Source organism: Suricata suricatta, chromosome 5, assembly GCF_006229205.1.
Source record: "Suricata suricatta isolate VVHF042 chromosome 5, meerkat_22Aug2017_6uvM2_HiC, whole genome shotgun sequence".
NCBI classification, from domain to species: domain Eukaryota; kingdom Metazoa; phylum Chordata; class Mammalia; order Carnivora; family Herpestidae; genus Suricata; species Suricata suricatta.
Window position 1 is genome coordinate 685,566 of NC_043704.1, and position 18,021 is coordinate 703,586.

General features: G+C 46.7%; 1 protein-coding gene across 1 annotated transcript in view; it reads right to left on the reverse strand.

Annotated features, from left to right (window-relative positions):
* Positions 1-16,781: 16,781 nt before the first annotated feature.
* Positions 16,782-18,021, reverse strand: part of COL6A1 (collagen type VI alpha 1 chain) — an 18,496-nt gene continuing 17,256 nt past the window's right edge. The window contains exon 33 of the mRNA XM_029938809.1: positions 16,782-18,021. This exon is cut by the window's right edge and continues 307 nt beyond it. Coding sequence (XP_029794669.1) covers positions 17,561-18,021 — 461 coding nt within the window. The 3' untranslated portion in view covers positions 16,782-17,560.

The following is an 18,021-nucleotide window of genomic DNA, read 5'->3' on the forward strand; positions in this document are numbered from 1 at the left end:
TGTTCTCTGAAAACAACCAACAAAATAAATAAGTCACTAGATTACCTAATCCAGAAACATTAAATCATAAACAGCAAAAGTCCTAAAAGGAGGAAGAGATGACCACGAAGATAGAGAAAATGAAATCTTAAGAGATTACATGTAACTCTAGGCTGAAACACCCGGGTGGAAAGGTAATTTTCTATGACTTACCAAAATTGAGTAAAAAAATACAGAATGTCAAAACAGCTGTATTCACAAAGAAAAATTTGAACCATTTTTCTCCATCTCCCATCCCCAAATCAAAAGGCTTCAAAAGGAGTTAGGGAGAACATTAGATGACCATTTCCATATATACACCTTTTATGGACAAATTAAAAAAACAGTGTCTTTATGGACACTATCATCATCCCTGTAATTTAATATCCTATTGGAAACATCATCAAATCCAGTTACACATACACTCACTTACTTGTACACACACACACACACACACACACACACACGGAAGCATAGGAATTGGAAAGGAAAAGGTAAAACCATTGCAGCTTGTACTTCTGGTAAAATCAAGGCCATCGACTGAGAAACTACTAAAACAATAAGAGGAATCAGTGGAAAAAAGACAGCCTCTTCAACAGGTGGTGTTGGGAGAGCTGGACACCAACATGTAGAAGAATGAAATTAGATCACTTTCTGACACCATTCACAAAAATAAACTCAAAATGGATAAAGGACCTGAATGTGAGACAGGAAACCATCAAAACCCTCGAGGAGAAAGCAGGAAATAGCCTCCTTGACCTCAATCGCAGCAATTTCCTCCTCAACACATCCCCAAAGGCAAGGGAATCAAGAACAAAAATGATCTATTGGGACTTCATCAAGATAAAATCTTCTGCAATGAAAAGGAAACAATAAAAAAAACTAATAGGCAACCAACAGAGTGAGAAAAGATAGTGGCAGATGGCATATCAGATAAAGGGCTAGTATCAAAATCTACAAGGAACTCACTAAACTCCATACCCTAAAAACGAATAATCCAGTGGAAAAATGGGCAGAAGACTTGAACAGACACTTCTCCGAAGAGGACATCCAGATGGCCAACAGCCACATGAAATGATGCTCAGCGTCACTCAGCATCAGGGAAATACAAATCAAAACCACACTGAGATACCACTTCATGCCGGTCAGAGTGGCTAAAATAAACAAATCAAGAGACTACAGATGCTGGCGAGGGTGTGGAGAGACAGGCACCCTCCTACACTGTTGGTGGGAATGTAAACTGGTACAGCCGCTCTGGAAAACAGTGTGGAGGTTCCTCAAAAAACTATCCATAGAACTCCCCTGTGACCCAGCAATAGCCCTGCTAGGGATTTACCAAGGGGATACAGAAGTGCTGATGCATAGGAGCACGTGTACCCCAATGTTCATAGCAGCACTTTCTACAATAGCCAAATCATGGAAAGAGCCTAAATGTCCATCACCTGATGAGTGGATCAAGAAGATGTGGTATATATATACAATGGAGTACTACATGGCAATGAGAAAGAATGAAATCTGGCCATTTGTAGCAAAGTGGATGGACCTCGAGGGTGCCATGCTAAGCGAAATAAGTCAGGCGGAGAAGGACAGATACCATATGTTTGCACTCATAGGTCTAACAGGAGAAACCTAACAGAGGACTGTAGGGAGGGGAAGGGGGAAAGAGAGTTGGGGAGAGAGAGGGACGCAAATCATGAGACTATTGAATACTGAAAACGAACTGAGGGCTGAAGGGGAGGGGGATAGGGGAAGGGGATAATGGTCATGGAGGGGGGCACTTGCGGGGAGAAGCACTGGGTGTTAAATAGAAACCAATTTGACAATAAACTATTATAAATTAAAAAAATAAAAATAAAAATAAAAGAGAATTCACTAATGGAGCAGGATATAAAATCAACTTAGAGAAATCAGTAGTCCTTATAGAAACAATGACCAAACAATAATTAAAATAGACAAAATAGAAATTAATATTAAATATGAAAAATTTATATGAAGAAAGATTTAATCTGAAAAAGATCAAAGTAGACAAAAAAAATGAAAACATAGGGCGGAGAACGTGGGTCGGTCAGTTAAGCGTTCAACTTCCACTCAGCTCATGATCTCGCAGTTTGTGGGTTCGAGCCCCTGCATCAGGCTCTGTGCTGACAGTTCTGAGCCTGCAGCCTGCTTCCCATGTTCGTGATCTCTTTCAAAAATAAATCAACATTAAAATATTTTTTAAAAACCCCAGGAAATATAGGGCATGTTCTTGGACAGGAAGATTGGGTATCATGAAGCTGTCAAATCTCCTTAATTTATAACTAAAATATCAAAGGGTTTTTCCTCTCCTATAGGACCTAAAAAAATTGATTCTAAAGCTCATATGAAAAAATAAATAAGAGTCAGGAAAACGCTGGAAAAGATTAGCAATGGCAAGGGAAATGGGGCTGTTCCTAGTGGATGTGAAAAAAAATACTCTCAAGTGTCTGTAATTAGAAGTGTGATGCTCGTACATAAATAGTGTGGCCAGTGGAACAGACTGGAGGATCCAAGAATGAACCCACATACATCTGTGGAGTTAAAGTATAATAAAAAGCAAATTTGGGGGAAAGATGAGCTTTTGATGAATGATGTTGTGTGATTTGGACAGCTATTTGGAAAATAAAATTGGATCCTTATGCCACACTATGCACTATAGGATAAACTCCAAATGGAGCAGAGGTCTAAATATAAAACATAAAAACCAAGTAAGTGCTAAAGAAAACATGTGAATTGCTTTATAACTTGGGTATGGAGAAATCCTTCCTAAATATTTTTCAAAATTCAGTATCAACAGAGGAAGTGATTGATGTTTTGTATAAAGTACAAACTTTATTTTTTTTCCAAGTTTTTATTTAAATTCTAGTTAGCATGTAGTGTAGTATTGGCTTCAGGAGTAGAATTTCGTGATTCATCACTTACATATAACTCCCAGTGTTTCGCCCAACAAGTGCCCTCCTTAATTGCATCCCCTATTTAGCCCATCTCCTCACCCACCTCCCCTGAGCAACCCTTAGTTTGTTCTCTGTATTTAAGAGTCTTTTATGATTTGGCTCCCTCTGCTTTTATCTTATTTTTTCTTCCCTTCCCCTATATTCATCTGTTTTGTTCCTTAAATTCTACATATGAGTGAAACCATATGACACTTTTCTTTCTCTGATTTATTTCACTTAGCATAATATACTCTAGTTCCATCCACATGGTTGCAAATGGCAAGATATCATGCTTTTTGATCGCTGAGTAATATTCCATTGTATATATATCTGCACCACACCTTCTTTATCCATTCACCAGTCATCAGATGGACATTTGGGCTGTTTCCATAATTTGGCTATTGTTGATAGCACTGCTATAAACATTGACTATAGCTTTGCAATATAGCTTGAAGTCTAGAATTGTGATGCCTTCTGTTTTGCTTTGCTTTTTCAGGATTGGTTTGGCTATTCAGGGCCTTTTGTGACTCCATAAAAATTTTAGAATTGTTTGTTCTAGCTCTGTGAAAAATGCTGGTGTTATTTTGATAGGGATTGCATTGAAGGTGTAGATTGCTTTAGGTAGTATAGACATTTTAACAATGTTTGGTCTTCCAATCCACAAACGTGGATTTCCCCCCCCCCTCAATTTCTTTGTGCTCTCTTCAATTTCTTTCACAAGTGTTCTATACTTTTCAGATGTTTTACCTCTTTGGTTAGGTATATACCTAGGGATCTAGGAATATCTAGATGTTTTGAGTATGTGTGCAATTGTAAATGGGATTGATTCCTTGATTTCTTTTTTTTTCTCCTGCTTCATTATTGGTATATAGAAATGCAACAGACTTCTGTACATTGATTTTATACCCTGCAACTTTTCTGCATTCATGTATTAGTTCTAGAAACTTTTGGTGGAGTCTTTTGGGTTCTCTACATAAGAGTATCATGTCATTTGCAAATAGTGGAAGTTTGACTTCTTCTTTCCAGTTTAGATGCCTTTTATTTCCTTTTGTTGTCTGATTGCTGAGGCTAAGACTCCCAGTACTATGTTAATAGTAATGGTGAGAGTGGACAACCCTGTCTTGTTCCTGACCACAGAGAAAGAGCTCTCAGTTTTTCCCCATTGAGGAGGATATTAGCTGTGGGGTTTTCATGCATGACTTTCATGAAGTTGAGGTATTTTCCATCTAGACCTACTTTACTGAGGGTTTTTAAAAAATCAAGAATGGATGCTATGTTTGCCAAAGCTTTTTCTGTAGCTACTAAGAGGGTCATATACATGGTTCTTATCCTTACTTCTATTACTGTGGTGAATCACATTTATTGATTTGCAGATATTGAACCAGCCCTGCAGTCCAGGAATAAATCCCACTTGATAGTGGTGAGTAATTATTTTAATGTATTGTTGGATTTGATTTCCTAGTATCTTCCTGAAAAATTTTACATCTATGTTCCTCAGGGATATTGGCCTATAATTCTCCTCTTTAGAGGGGTCTTTGGTTTTGGAATCAAGGTAATGCTGGCCTCATAGAATGAGCTTGGAAGTTTTCCTTCCATTCCTATTTTTTGGATCAGTTTGAAAAGAATACATAGTAACTTTTCTTTAAATGTCTGGAAAAGATATGTACATTGAAAACTATAGAAGCCTTATGAGAGAAATGGAAAAAGACATGAAGAAGTGGAAAAACATTCCATATTCATGGATTGAAAGAACAAATATTATTAAAATGTCAATATTACCCAAAGTAATATGTACACACAATGCAATCATAATCAAAATTACCCTGGCATTCTTTTCACAGCTAGAACAAACAATCCAAAAAACTTGTATGGAGCCAGGAAAGACCCCAAATAGCCAAAGAAATGTTGAAAAAGAAAACCAAAGCCGGATGCATCACAATCCTGGACTTCAGCCTCTACTACAAAGCTGTAATCATCAAGACAGTATAGTATTGTCACAAAAAAAGACACATAGACCAAAGTAACAACCCAGAATTGGACCCACAGATTTATGGCCAGCTAATATTTGACAAAGCAGGAAAGAGTATCTAATGGAAAAAAAATACAGTCTCTTTATCAAATGGTGCTGGGAAGACGTGGTAGCAACATGCAGAAGAATGAAACTGGACCACTTTCTTATACCATGCACAAAAATAAGTCCAAAATGGATGAAAGGCCTAACTGTGAGACAGGAAACATCAAAACCCTAGAGGAGAAAATAGGCAACAACCTCTTTGATCTCAGCTGCAGCAATTTCCTGCTCAACACGTCTCCAAAAGCAAGAGAAATAAATGCAAAAATGAACTATTGGGACCTCATCAAGATAAAAAGCTTCTGAACTGCAAAGGAAACAATCAACAAAACTAAAAGACAACTGATGGAATGGGAGAAGATATTTGCAAATGACATATGAGATAAGGGGTTAGTATCCAAAATCTATAAAGAAGTTACCAAACTCAACACCCTAAAAACAAACAATATAGTGAAGAAATGTGTAGAAGACATAAATAGACATTTTTCCAAAGAAGACATCCAGATGGCCAAAAGACACATGAAAAGATGCTCAACATCACTCATCATCAGAGAAATACAAATCAAAATCACATTGAGATACAACCTCACACCAGTCACAGTGGCTACAGTTAACAACTTAGGCAACAACAGAAGTTGGTGAGGATGTGGAGAAATGGGAATCCTCTTGCACTGTTGGAGGGAATTAAAACTGGTGCAGCCACTCTGGAAAACAGTGTGGAGGTTCCTCAAGTAATGAAAGATAGAACTACCTCATGACCCAGCAATAGCACTTCTAGGAATTTATCCAAAGGGTACAGGAGTACTGATTCATAGGGGTATTATGTACCCCAATATTTATAGCAACACTTTCAACAATAAACAAACTATGGAAAGAGCCCAAATGTCCATCAACTGATGAATGGATAAAGAAGATGTGGTTTATATATACAGTGGAGTACTGTATATATAAGAATGAGAATATTCTGTATATGAGAAAGAATGAAATCCTGCCATTTGCAACAACATGGATGGAACTGGAGGGCATGACACTAAGTGAAATAAGTCAAGCAGAGAAAGACAGATATCATATATTTCACTCATATATGGAACTTGAGAAACTTAACAGAAGACCATGGGGGAAGGAAGGGGAAAAATAGTTTTAAACATAGAGGGAGGTAAACCATAAGAGACTCTTAAATACAGAGAACAAACTGAGGGATGATGTTGGGGAATGGGGGAGAGAGGGAAATGAGTGATGGCCATTGAGGAGGGCATTTGTTGGAATGAGTACTGAGTGTTGTATGTAAGTGATGAATCATGGGAATCTACCCCCAAAACCAAGAGCACGCTGTATACACTTTATGACAGCCAGCTTGACAATAAATTATATTAAAAAAAGGAAATGCTCTACAGTATTAAAAAATAAAAAAGGCCTGGTAGAATTCCCCTGGGAAGCTATCTGGCCTTGGACTGTTGTTTCCTGGGAGATTTTTGATTACTTATTCAATTTCTTTGTTGGTTATGGGTCTGTTCAAATTTTCTGTGTCTTCTTATTTCAGTTTTGGTAGTTTACCCAGTTTGTTGGCATATAATTTCTCATAATACCCTCTTATAATTGTTTGTGTAGTGTTGATTGAGATCTCTCCTCTTTCATTTGTGATTTTATTTACACGGATTCTTTCTCTTTTCTTTTTATTTATTTTAAGGTTTATCTATTTTTGAGAGGGGGGAGGGACAGAAAGAGAGGGAGGGAAAGAGAATCCAAGCAGGCTCTGCAGCAAAAGTGTAGTGCCCAATGCGGGGCTCGAACCCACAAACCATGATAACATGACCTGAGCTGAAACTGGATGCTTAACTGGCTGAGCCACCAAGGCCCACTCTCTGTTCTTTTTGATAGGTCTGGTGAAGAGTTTATCAATTTTATTTATTCTTTCCAAAAACCAGCTCTTAGTTTCATTGATCTGTTCTACTGTGTGTGTGTGTGCGTGTGTGTGTTGTTTATTTCTGCTGTAATCTTTATTATTTCCCTTCTTCTGCTGGCTTTAGGCTTTATTTGCTGTTTCTTTTCTAGCTCCTTACGGTGTAAGGTTGGGTTGTGTATTTGAGATTTTCTTGATTCTTGAGGTAACCCTGTATTGCTATATACTTCCCTTTTTGGATCATCTTTGCTGCATCCCAAAGGTTTTGGACCATCATGTTTTCATTTTAATTGGCTTCCATGTATTTTTTAACTTCTTCTTTAATTTCCTCATTAACCCATCCGTTCTTTAGTAGGCTTTTCTTTAATATCCATGTATTTGTAATTTTTCCAATTGTTTTCTTATGGTTGACTTCAAATTTCATAGCATTGTGGTCTGAAAATATGCTTGGTATGGTCTCAGTCTTTTTGTACTTGTTGGGGGCTGATTTGTGATCCAGTATGTAATCTGTTCTGGAGAATGTCCCATCTGCATTTGAAAAGAATGTGTATTCTGCTGTTTTAGGATGGAATGTTCTGAATATATCTGTTAAGTCCATCTGGTCCAGTGTTTTCATTCAAAGCCATTGTTTTCTTGTTGATTTTCTACTTAGATGATCTTTCCATTGCTATAAGTAGGGTGTTAAAGTCCCCTACTATTGTTGTATTATTATCTATGAGTTTCTTTGTGTTTGTTATTAATTGATTTATATATTTAGGTGTCTCAGTTGGGGGTATAAATATTTACAATTATTGAATCTTCTTGATGGATAGTCCCTTTAATTATGATATAATGTCCTTCTTCATCTTTTGTTAGTCTTTGGTTTAAAATATAGTTTTTCTGAGGTGCCTGGGTGGCTCAGTCAGTCAAGTGTCTGACTTCAGCTCAGGTAATGATCTCACAGTTTGTGGGTTCGAGCCCCGTGTTGGGCTCTGTGGTGACAGCTAGCTCAGAGCCTGGAGCCTGTTTCAGATTTTGTATCTCTCTCTCCCTCTCTCTCTCTCTCTCTCTGACCCTCCCCTGCTCACACTGTCTCTCTCTGTCTCTCAAAAATAAATAAAAAGCATAAAAAATAAAATATAGTTTTTCTGATATGAGTATGGCTACTCTGACTTCCTTTTGGTGTCTATTAGTATGATAAATATTTCTCCGTACCTTCACTTTCAATCTGCTGATGTCTTTGGGTCTAAAATGAGTCTTTTGAAGTCAGCACATAGATGAATCTTGTTTTTTTAATCCATTCTGATACCCCATGTCTTTTGATTGGAGCATTTATTCTATTTACATTCAGGGTGATTATTGAAAGATGAATTTAGTGCCATTGTGTTCTTGCAAAGTTGGTGTTTCTGGTGATGTTCTCTGTTCCTTTTGAGTCTTTGTTGCTTTTGGTCTTTCTTTCCCCACTCAAAGATTCCCCTTTAATCTTACAGGGTTGGTTTAGTGTCACAAACTCCTTTAGTTTTTATTTGTCTGGGAAAGTTTTCTTTCTCTCTCTTTAATGTTTATTTATTTATTTATTTTGAGAGAGAGAGAATGAGCGGGGAAGGGGGAGGACAGAGTATCTGAAGTGGACTCTGTGCTGACAGCAGCAAGCCTAATGTGGAGCTTGAACTCATAAACCATGAGATCATGACCTGAGCCAAATTTGAACATTCAGTCAACTGAGTCACCCAGGCCTCTCTCTTGTCTCTCTTTCTATTCTGAATGACAGGCTTGCCGAACAAAGTATTCTTGGCTGCATATTTTTTCCTTCAGCATGTCGAATATATCATTCCACTCCCTCTTGGCCTGCCAAGTTTCTGCAGACAGAGCTGCCCTGAATCTGATCTTTCTTCCCTTGTTAAGTTAAGAACTTTTTTTCCCTTTTTGTTCTCAGGATTTTTTCCTTGTCTGTGTATTTTGTGAATTTGACTATAATATGTCTTGATGGTGGCTGGGTTTTGTTGAATTTAATGAGATTTCTCTGTACTACTTGGATTTCAATGTCTGTTTCCTTCCCCAGATTAGAGAAGTTTTCAGTTCTAATTTGCTCAAATAAACCTTCTCCTTTATCTTTTCTTCTGGGACTCCTATATGATACGCTTTAAGGAATTACTGAGTTCCCTAAGTCTACATTTGCAATCCAATACCTTTCTTTCCCTCTTTTTTTCAGCTTCATTGTTTTACATAATTTTATCTTCTATATCACTGATTCCTTCCTCTGTTTCATCCATCCTTGCTGTCATTGCATCTATTCAGTTTTGTATCTTCATTAAAGCATTTTTTTTTTAAATTTGGCCTGACTTTTATCACTGCAGTAAGGGATTCTCTAGTGTCTTCTATGCTTTTCTCAAGCCCAGCTAGTAACCTTAGGATTATTGTTTTAAATCCTGGTTCAGACATCTTATATCTGTATTGATTAAATCCCTGGCCATGACTTCTTCCTGTTCTTTCTTTTAGGGTGAATTCGTCCATCTTGTTATTTTGTCTGGGTCAATGATGTGTGTGTGTGTGTGTGTGTGTGTGTGTGTGTGTGTGATTGTTAGGAAAGCCTATTGTATTCCTGCTCCTAAGAGAAATGGCTATATTAAGAAGAGGTTAAATAAAACAAAACAAAACCTGCCAAAGACAAAAACAGAAGAAAACAAAATAAAATAACATACAAGATCCTATTTCCCTTAGATTTGAAGAAATGCAGCACATGATGATCAGCACTCGTGCCAGTGAGGGGCTTGTGCTGGTCTTATGGGGAAGGGGCCTGCTGCTCTGCTGATTCTCAGGTGTTCTTGCCCTAGTGGAGATGAACCTACAGGGGCCCTGGGTGGGGATGGGGACTTGGTATAAGACGGAGTTCTCTACTGGGTGGTGCTGTTTTACTTTCTGGAGTCAGCCAGTGCTGGTGGGATCAGATAATACCCTTACCCAGCTCTCTCATCCCTGGATTGGGGGGCTCGTGCCTGCCACTCTTCAGGACGCCCTCACAGAAGAGCAAACAATCACCTCTCTTGCGTCCGTGGCTTCTGCCAGATCCCCACTTGCACCCTGCCAGCGACTGAGCTGTCTGCCTTCCAGGCAGCAGAGCACTCCTGGGCAGCTGGGTTTCAAAACTTCAAATTTTAGAGATCTGCATGGTGTGGACCTGTGCTGATCCTCGGGGGGGGGGGGGGTCTCGCTGTGCTGTGGTTGGTGCAGTCTTGTCCCAGAAATCCGTTGTGTGACTGCACTGCGGTCCAGAATTTATTGTAAAGTGCAGCTAAAAGCCAGCACCAAGGCTTGGTGCCCTCAGCCAGAGTGTCTTTGTTCCTATGCTGGGGAACAGGGTGGCTTGCTGGCGCCACAGGGAGAGGCCATGCTGTCACTCCCAAATGCCCTCCAAACAGGGGAACTGCTTCTCCCTGTGTGACCCAGGGGATTCTCAAACCCTGTTGCCCGCTGCCAGGCCTCTGCCCTCTGTGCCCAGCAGAGCCCTGCCGAGCCCGCCAGGCCCGGCCCTGGTGATGGGGCGGACACTCTCTACTCTCCTGCCCATAAGATCTTGCGGTATTCGACCCTCTCCCTTTTCCAGCCAAGGGGAAGAGTTTTTCAGGTACAATTCCCAGTGAGGGCTTTCACTCTTTCTTTTTCTTTGTTTTTCCCTCTTCCCCATCTCAGCACCCACAGCTCGTCTCTCCCCCAAACCTACTCTCTGAAGCTCCTGCCTTACACGACGTGGCCGTGTTTTCCACCTCTAGTCATGCAGTTTTGCTCTCCCAGTACTCAGACTTCTTGCGTGTTCAAAGTGATTCAATTTCTATCCAGCTGTGTTCGAAGGACAAAGCAAGCCTAGGGTCTCCCTACTGCTCCGCCGCCTTGAACTCCTCTCCCTGACTAAAGTTTAAAAAGTCAAAGCAAAAGACCACTGACAGAGAACAAACACAAGTTGTCACTCAGGGCTACCTACTTAATAAAAGGTTTCAGTAAACGGAGAAGAAAAAACCAAGAACAGTGTAACAGACGGCAAGTGCCACAAATACATCTCTTCTCAGAACAAATGAATCTCAACATAAAAATAAGTGCTCAGCAGGCTTTGTAGTAAGAGCAGCCAAATCTCTGCCCTGAAATACTGGTTCTCAGCCCTGAGGTGAGTAAAACCCCAGAGGTCTGACAGCAAGTTCACTGGTGCGGCTGAGGGAGGCTCAGGGTCCGTGTTGGCCAGCCAGTGGACGGATTGGCCGGGTCTAACAAAGTTACAATGTGTTTCCCTGGATCTGTTCTCAAGATGCACACATGTGCAAGAACAGGAAATGACACATGCGTGGGGCGGGGGGCGGGTTTCTTTGCAGCCTTAGGATTGGAAACTGCCCAGATGTCTTTTTGCATGATACTGCTCGAATCCAGGCAGATCCATGAGACGGAAAACGCAATCACGACAAGTTAGGAGGAATGAGCCAAAGTAACCTCCAGCTTCTGTTGTTAAGTGAGGACGGGAGTTCGGCTCTGTGACTACAGGGCTCTTTCTTTTGTATGGAAACGGTGTTGCAAAAAGAAACACTGAACGAACTAACTTGAAACCAACGAAAATGGGTGCCTGCAGGGTGCTTTGACCTTTGATTTTTGAACCAAGTCAGTATTTTCCATATTTGAACAGTTAAATTAAAAAGAAAGTATTTTTGATATTGAAGAGAAGCTGAGAAAAAGTACACCTACCGGCATAGTTTACTGATAATGGGACCACACAGGAAAAAAATCATTTCAAGCACTGTGAGAACACAGTAGCTTTTCCATCCACCCCTGGTGCCATGCAGGATGGAGAGGTCCAGAAGCAAGCCCTACCCTTCAGTCAGAGTTTAAGAGGAAAAACAGCTTAGAGAAGATAATTTTGGGAAGTTGTGGAAATTTAAATATGGCCCAGGAATAGAAGATGGAGAAGCTGTTTTTCCCTTGGTATTGTATTTTGAAAGCGATTCAGCAACAGTATTGTGCCTAATGTAGAAAGCAGTCCTTATTTTTTTAGAGATGAATACTCAAGTATTTATGTGAAAGGTCATAGTGTCTGTAACTTAAAATGTCTCAGCAGTGAACTCGTTAAAGCGAGAATGGCAAATGTAAGATCGACGAAGCCAGAAAACGGGTTCAGCGATGGTCACTGCTCTGCTCTGCCTACGCTGTGCTCGAGGTATTTCATAAGTGAAAAGAAAAATGATGGCAAAACTGAATGAGCAGGATCCGCTTGGGGCGGGGACTGGGGGGGGACATTTACGCTGGGCCTTGCGCGTGAAGAAGTCCATGTTGAGAGAACAGGGGTCGGGGTCCTAGCAGGAGCAGGGCTTGGGGCCACAGGCCTGGGCAGGCTCCCGACCCATCAGTCCTGTCATCTCTCCTTATCCGGATAAAGCACTCCCCTCAGAAACACTGATCCCGACCGTGGGGGCCTGTTCTCAGGAGGAGCCCTCCTCTGCGGCCAAGTCTGAACTCATCCGGCTGCAGGGACCACATGGGCGCCTGTCCCGCCAGCAGCTTCTCGGGAAATGGGGACGGACGCCTCGGAGACAGAGCAGCTGCGGCTCCCGGCCCGGAGGACAAGAGGGAAACCGCATGTGCCTCCTCTCTGTCCTGAGAAGAGTCTTTGGGACCCTCCCCCCGAGTCTGTCCACGAGGCTGGGACCTGACTGAGGGCAGGCCCTTCATGTTCTTCCAGCGGAATATATTCTGAAGAATCCGAGGTGTTTAGGAGCCGATGTGATATATCCTGTGCTCCGGATTATAAACTTTATTTTTTTATAAACATATCAATTCATCATTCACTGACCCCGGCCACATGCTGGACTCTCCAGTGGATTCTTACAGGCTCGCCCGGGAAGTTTTGAGAGTGTGCAGGCGCTGGCTGTGCGGTCAAGGCCAGGCTGAGATCAGGCTGCATTTCAGTTAGAAAATGTGTGTCCTTTGTTGCTGTAACAAATCACCACAAAACTGACGGCTTAAAACGATGCAAGTGTAACCCTCTAGGGATCAGAGGGCAGAAGCCCGGGATGGGCCAGTACGGCTGGTTCCTTCTGGGGCTCCAGGAAGGACTCCATTTCTGGCCTTTCCCAGCCTCTAGAGGCACCTTCAGTCCTTGGCTCCTGGCCCTTCCAAAGGCAGCGGCATCCAGTCTTCTGGTTCCTACTACTCTTCCCACCTCCCCCATCCCCCATCCCCCATCCTGAGACCCTGGTGATGACGCTGGGCTCACCCAGGCAGTACCCTGTACCCGCTGTGGGGAAGATGTGCCCTGTAAAGGGAGAAGCAGCAGGAGGGCATGGAAGCCCACGAGGGGGGCAGCCCTGCTCAGGGTGCTGCAGCTGGGCTCCAGAGAGAGGCTGGTGGTCTCATAGGCCCCGACAGGAGAGCTTTGTCCTGGGAGACAGGAAGGGAACACCCACCGTGGACCAACGGGCCTGATTCCAGGAGCGAGGGGTGGGGAAGGGGAGCAAGAGTTTACAAGGTTAGGGGTTGGGACGTACGGACGGGGTGTATAGTTCCATCTAACATGGCCGCATCACAAATCACCACCGACTTAGGCACTTAAAACAACACAAACAGACCATCTCATGGTTCCCGTGGGTCTGAGGTCTGGGCACAGCTCAGCTGAGTGCTGCTCAGAGTCACGGGGGGAACCAAGCTGTTGGCCCGTCTCATCTGAGGCTTGGGGGCCTCTTTCAGACTCACCGGTTGTGAGCAGGATTCAGTTCCTTGCAGGTGCAGAGACGGGGGCCCATTTTGTTGCTGCCCACCCTCGGGTTCTAGCTGGGTGGCCCCTCATGGGCAGTTCCCGGGAAAGACAGCAGTAGGTCTGACTCACCCAGGAGAAGCTGCCACTTGACTAACTCAAAACCAACTGATTCGGGACCTTAGTTACTCTGTAAAGTCCCTGGTTAATACAGTGTCACATGATCCCAGAGAGAGTCACACTCAGGAGAGGGTGCAAAGGCCATGTCCTCCAGAGGTGGGCTCCTGTGAAGAAATTAAATACCGTGTTCCACCGACGGAATGGGGGATGTAGTTGGATTAGCAGACGCAGCGCGGATTTCCACCCGGGGGGCGGGACACGTGGCCGACAGGAGCAGAAAGGAGAACGTGCAAGCTTTTGGAGCCGATGTAGTTGGAAAACCAGGGGTAGCAATTCTGCCTCTTTTTTTCTTTTAAGGTGAAGCATCTGTACAAGGAAATGTGCAGGTCTTACAGGTACAATTCTGAGGATTTTGAGAAATGCAACCATATAATCCACACGCCATCAAGATAGACATTGTCTGAAAAGTTCCCTGTGCCCAGTAGGCCCTTCCTCACACCTAGAGGCAATCGCTGCCTGAGTGTTAGCGCCGGTGACCAGCAGACGGTGACTCTGAACTGGGGACACGCCCGGGCGGGCTACGGGGGTCCCTGCCAGTGCCGCTCTGATGTGTGCTGCCCACGTGCTTCCAAAAATGTTAGATGGAAAAATGTACCTTCCTGCGTATTCTGAGCATAGAAAATGCATGGTGAAGAGCAAATATCAGTTGTAGTAGCAAATGTAAATGTGTTTGATTTTTGCACAAATAGCAGGACTGTCAGAATGGGTGGGGAAATGCCTTTCTGGGCCACCTATGACATATGCACCTAAAGCAATGCAGCTGGAGAGAGCAGAGCAGAAGGAGCACAGAAAGGGGCTGCCGAGTGCAAGCGAAGGAAGCCAGGGCTGCAGACCTCACGCTGTCCAGATGGATCTCCCCGAGAGACCCAGGGCGGCAAGGCCTTTGGCACCAAGAAGGGAGAGCTGGTCATGGCGGGTGGTGGTGACCTGCTGGCGGGGGGCCTCCGGCTCCCCCTCCCACTTGGAGAGAGCGACTACGGGGTGTTATGAGGCAGGGCCGGGACAGTGGGATCCCGGAGCGGGTGGATGGAGCGCGGGGCGCTTCCTGGGTCAGCAGATGGGGCAGACCTGAGGTGGAGCAGGTGGGACTGGCAGGGACCCTTCCCGAGCGCCCCCCCCCCGCCCCGCCCCGAACTCTAGTCCCTTTTCCCTGGAGGACCACTCTTCTCAGGAGGCGGAGGGAATTGTGCCTGGAAGCTCCTAAAGGGGGACGTGGCAGGGCTGGGGAGGGGCCGGGGAGAGGCCTGGGACTGGTCCCCACGGGTCCGGGTCCGGACAAGCGGAGGGAGGAAGGAAGCCTGTCCTGGCGGCGTCCAGCACCTCCCGCCAAGCCCGTGCCCTGTAGCTCCAGCCGCGTGCAGGGGGAGCTCGGGGAGGGCCGCAGAGCTCTCAGGCCCCCGCTGCCCCTGCCCGGGAAGGAAAGGAATCGCGGCCCCCCACAGTAATGGGGCAGCTGGCTCTGCACTCATGCTCCGAGACTTTGTGCAATGACCTGAAATATTGGTATAGACACGGAAGGGACACAGGCTCGATGGAGCTTCCACAGCCCGGTTTCTAAACCTCAGGCTCCTCGGTGGGAAGGAGACGCCTTCTCTTTTCCTCATGGGAGTCGGGGGGGTGGGGGCGGTGGGGGCTGAGAAGTACAGCAGGGAGCAGAGTGTGGCCTGATTTCCAGCCTGGGCTCTCCGGTCTGTTCCAGGGGCTGAAACCGGGGTCCTTTCTTAGACACACACTTCTGCTCTCCCCCTGCCCCTCAGCAGCGGTCTCTGGGTGACCCCCCCGAGGCAGGAGGAAAAACCACAGACCCCACCTGACCGGGGTGCAGTCCTGGGGCCCCCAGGAGGGAGCCTGTGCCTGGAGGGGGCGCGGGGAGGATCTGAGGCCGACACCCTCTCCAAGGGGGGCCCCTGCTGTGGGCACCAGGCGGCCCCACAGGGAGAGTGAACGATGTCTGCTCTGGGGGGCCTCGGGCTCTCGCGGCCCTCCCACGTGGTGTTACAGTTTTATGAACCCATTTCGCAGTTCGTGAGAGTGAGGTGAGGGCCAAGTGGCGCTGCGGGTGGGGGACGGAGCCGGGATCCGCGGCCTCCGCAGGGCCCTCGGGCGGGGGCTCGCAGCGGGCGGCCCCAGGGATGTCGGCCGAGTGAACGGAACCTTCCCCCGCTGGCAGCTCTGGTTGTCGTCATGTGCATGTGTGACATCAGTGCGGGGCTGAGACAGGGCGTCTCTGAGAGCCCGACCCCGGCCACCTCCATGAGCTGCTGCCCTCCACTGGAGTCTCGCCCCAGCCCCGCTGCCAGCTTCCCACGTGTGTCCAGTGGAGGGTGTCCGTCCCTGCCCCCACTCGTCAGGTCCCCGGCGGGCTAGGACCCGTGCAGCGCCCACCGCCCGCTTCTACTGGCCTTAGTGCCTGTCGGTGCCCGTCCTGCACACCTGCCCTCCTGTACCCCTGGGTCCCACACCCCACCCCCCCCCGGCAGCCCCGCAGCAGGGCGCTGAGCACCGGGGATTCCAGTGGCTGTGCGCATCCTGTGTCCTCCTCGGGAAGCTGAGCCAGGCTGTGCTTCCCCGTCCACTTCTGCCCTTTCTGAGGCCACGGCCACTCCTGAGAAGGGGACAGCCATGGCTCCCGGCCACCTCTCTCTGGACCAAGGCTAGGTCTCCCAGACAGCTCTCCAGGGCGCTGCTGGTCCCACCTCCTTCTCGGGGACTCTGGTGCCAGAATGCTGGCCTTTCTGGGGTTGGTCATGTTGGCCCGGGCTGGCTCTCCCAGCCCTCTGAGACCTGACGTGCTTCTGATTTTGTGACCCAGGGTGTCGGGGCCCCTCCCGCCTCCTCCCCATCCATGGACAGGCTGCCCCTCGCCCCACACAGAGCCCCGCCCAGCTGCGCCTTCTCCTGTCCGGGGAGGTGCGGGCCTGCTGGGAGCTCTCACTCCGCAGAAAGACGACCTCAGACAGAGGACTGAAAACTTTTATTTCAAAAAGTCTCTGACATCGACACAATGAGAAAAAACACAGGAAGGAGTAAAAATAAAACTAACGAATAAAGAGCATCTTCCATAAAATGTGGAACCAATCACTCCTTTGAGGGAAAAAAAGATTTGGGCTATTTTTTATTTATTTTTAAACACACCACTTTGTGCCAGTGGGCAGCCCAGGGGCCCAGGCCTCCGAGGAGAGGGTGGGGGTCTACAGGGTAGCACCTTTGTTCTTGGGGTTTTGGGGACACAGGGATGGGAGGTCACCACTTTCTGTCACTTTCTGGAGACGCTGGTCAGCGTTCGCTGGCCCTGAGCTCTGCGGCCGAGGCCTCGGGAGCCAAGGTCTGAGCCCTGACGGAGAGAACCTCACGGAGGAGTCTACTCGCCAGGGCTCGTGTTTTAAAAATCCTCTGGACCAAGACTTTCCAAAAACGAAGCTCCCACCACCTCACACGAATTTACTAGCGGACTTGGAGAGGCGACAGGAAACGCTAACTGAAGGATTCTGCAGGATTAGTGAGAAGAGTCAGGCAGCGCAGCAGTGCGGGAGGGGAGGCCGCCCTCGCGGACTCCCAGGAAGGGGGAGGGGAGCGGCTTCGGGGCTGGGGGCGAACACGGGGGCTGCGGGCGCTGGCGGGGAGCGCGGGGGCAGGCACGACACATGCGGCGTTCCAAGCCTGTCCTCTAGGAACATCGAGGTCATCGGGGGTCAGGGACAGGCACGTCACGCCTCACTTCCCGGGTCAGGGCGCTAGCCCTGCGCCACCTTCCTGGACACCGTCTGGTAGAGGACGCCGCGCATCAGGGCCTGGTAGCTGGGCACGCGGAACAGGTGGCGCTCGCCGTAGGCCACGTCATACTCGGCCGACTTGCCCGTGACCAGCACGCGGATGTGGGGCTCGTTCGCCTGGCGGCCCACCACCACCACGAAGATCTCGATGTCCGCCCGCTGGGCCTCCTGCACCGCCTTCTCGATGGCCGCGGCCGTGGCGCCCTGCGAGTTGCCGTCGGAGAAGAGCAGCAGCCTCTTCTTGGCGGCGCCGGACGACGCCTCACGGTAGAAGCGCGCCACGTAGGCGAGGGCGTCGTTGACGTCGGTGGCGTCGTTGAAGAAGCTCATGCGGTCCACGGTGGCGGCCAGCACGGTGTAGTTCTGCAGGAACTGCAGCGCCCCGCGCCCCGGCTGCTGCTGCCCCGGGCCGCTGTACTGCG